The sequence below is a fragment of the Otolemur garnettii genome, unplaced genomic scaffold (genome assembly GCF_000181295.1).
Source record: "Otolemur garnettii isolate 467f Iridium unplaced genomic scaffold, OtoGar3 scaffold00142, whole genome shotgun sequence".
Taxonomy (NCBI): domain Eukaryota; kingdom Metazoa; phylum Chordata; class Mammalia; order Primates; family Galagidae; genus Otolemur; species Otolemur garnettii.
In genome coordinates, this window is record NW_003852537.1 from 193,423 (window position 1) to 196,057 (window position 2,635).

At 47.1% G+C, this 2,635-nt stretch overlaps 1 protein-coding gene across 1 annotated transcript in view; it reads left to right on the forward strand.

Moving 5' to 3' along the window:
• The window catches only part of EPHB4 (EPH receptor B4), a 19,167-nt gene that overhangs the window by 10,077 nt on the left and 6,455 nt on the right, over positions 1-2,635 (forward strand). The window contains exons 9-12 of the mRNA XM_003798839.3: positions 542-644; positions 850-914; positions 1,003-1,116; positions 1,213-1,460. Of these exons, the coding sequence (XP_003798887.1) occupies positions 542-644; positions 850-914; positions 1,003-1,116; positions 1,213-1,460 (530 nt within the window). The remainder of the gene's footprint in view (positions 1-541; positions 645-849; positions 915-1,002; positions 1,117-1,212; positions 1,461-2,635) is intronic.

The following is a 2,635-nucleotide window of genomic DNA, read 5'->3' on the forward strand; positions in this document are numbered from 1 at the left end:
CTTTTGTGACTGGTTGCTTCTTTCATGAGCATAATGTTTTCGAGTTTCATCCATGTTGTAGCATGTTAACAATGCTTTATTTCTTTTAATGGTAGAATAATAATCCATTGTATGGATATGGCACTTTTTGTTTAATCATTCATCTGTCGATGGACATTTGGGTTGTTTCCACTGTTTGACTATAGATCTTTTTAATGTGTCACCTTTAGAAGAGATTTTCATTCAAATGAGGACTTTTGTGGACACCAGTATTTATAATAGAACATAATCCAAATTGCTCTGGCAATAACAAGGTTGGGAGACATCTCCCCTTGCCCTGAGGGATTTCAGAGGAGCTGACAGACCTATGGAGAACAGTTCATTCCCCTTGTTCCACCCCCCAACTCACTTTTGTCCTCTCCCTCCTGCTGGCTCAAAGGAGTAGGGTGCCAGAAGTGCTAAGGGCCTAGTCTCAGGACACCACAACTCTTTGCTCAAGGCCAGGGCTGGGGCCTGCAGAGACCGTCAGGTTCCCCAGGTCAGCAGTCTTTTTCTCCCTTAGAAAATGACAGCTGGCGGGAGCAGCTGGCCCTGATTGCAGGCACAGCGGTCGTGGGTGTGGTGCTGGTCTTGGTGGTCATTGTCATCGCAGTTCTCTGCCTCAGGTAAGGACTCCGAGCACCTGGAGGCCCATGGAAGCCCTGAGGAGAAGGCCACCTGCCCATGTGGTCTGGGATAAGGTACCCCACCAGCCTGTGTTCACTTGGGATCTTTTCTGATCCCTGTTCCTCCCTTCCCTGTGCCCCTCTAGGGGAAACATAAGAGATGTATGATTCAGTTTACCTTTTACTTCTTTCTCCCTGGCTATAGGAAGCAGAGCAATGGGAGAGAAGCAGAATACTCAGATAAACATGGACAGTATCTCATCGGGCATGGTGAGTTACTCTCGGGGGCAAGAGCTGGATCATCCCAAATCCCATGGAAGTTGCTTCTTGGCTAATGGAGTCCTACCTGATTCCCCAGGTACTAAGGTCTACATTGACCCCTTCACTTATGAAGACCCTAATGAGGCTGTGAGGGAATTTGCCAAAGAGATTGATGTCTCCTATGTCAAGATTGAAGAAGTGATTGGTGCAGGTGAGAGAAACTGCTTGGTACCCCGAAATGGTGTAGGGGTCAGGCAGGGCCACACCAGGGTGTGAGGGGTGCTGACCCTAAGCATCTGTGCTGCAGGTGAATTTGGTGAGGTGTGCCGGGGTCGACTCAAGGCCCCCGGGAAGAAGGAGAGCTGCGTGGCCATCAAGACCTTGAAGGGGGGCTATACAGAGCGGCAGCGGCGAGAGTTCCTGAGTGAAGCCTCCATCATGGGCCAGTTTGAGCACCCCAACATCATTCGCCTCGAGGGCGTGGTCACCAACAGTGTGCCAGTCATGATCCTCACAGAGTTCATGGAGAACGGCGCTCTGGACTCCTTTCTACGGGTGAGCTGTTGGCCCCTCTCCTTCATCCATCGTGCACTCCTGCCTAGGGACAGGGAAGCCAGAAAGCTTTGGTCTCACTTACTGACCCAGACAGCTAAGGCATCCTCATTCCTTCTTTGGACAAATACTTACTGAGTGCCTTCTACATAACAGCTACTATGCTAGGCCCCTAAAATAAAGCTGGGTACACAGCAAATGGGATTTCTCCTCCTGGGGAGCAGACACCTGTGAACAATAGGTAAACAAACAGGTTTTTTAAAAAAGTAAACAAATCAGGCTTGGCACCTGGAGCTCAGCAGCTAGGGCACCAGCCACATACACTGGAACTGGCAGGTTCAAATCCAGCCTGGGCCTGCCAAACAACAATGACAACTACAACCAAAAAAAACAGCCAGGCATTGTGGCGGGCACCTGTAGTTATAGCTACTTAGGAGGCTGAGGCAAGAGAATCGCTTAAGCCCAAGAGTTGAAGGTTGCTGTGAGTTGTGACACCATAGCACTCTACCCAGGGCAGCAGCCTGAGACTCTGTCTCAAAAAATAAAAAATAAAAAAAATTAAAGTAAACAAATCATTTCAGAGGTGGAAAAAATGAAACAGGATTATGAAAAACTAGCTGGAGCTGAAGTAGGAAGAGCTTATTTCCTTTTTGTCACTGTAACAGATTGTACTGATATTTATTATTATTATTAATTGTAGTAGTAGTAATTGGTGGTAGTAGTGGTGGTGGTAGTGGTATTTTAGAGATAGGGTCTTGCTCTATCACCTAGACTGGAGGGTAATGGCAAGATTATAACTCAGTGCAGCATTGAACTCCTGGGCTCAAGTGATCCTTCCACTTCAGCCTCTTGAGTAGCAGAGACTATAGGTATGAGCCGCCCAGCTAATTTTTTTATTTTTATTTATTTATTATTATTTTTGAGACAGAGTCTTACTCTGTCACCTTGGGTAGAGTGTCATGGCATCATAGCTCACAGCAACCTCCAACTCCTGCATTTGAGCAATCCTCCTGCCTCAGCCTCTTGAATAACTGGGACTACAGGCACCCACCATAACACCCGGCTAGTTTTTCTATATTTATTTATTTATTTATTTATTTTTTTAAGACAGAGCCTCAAGCTATCCCCCTGGGTAGAGTGCCATGGCATCACAGCTCACAGCAACCTCCAACTCCTAG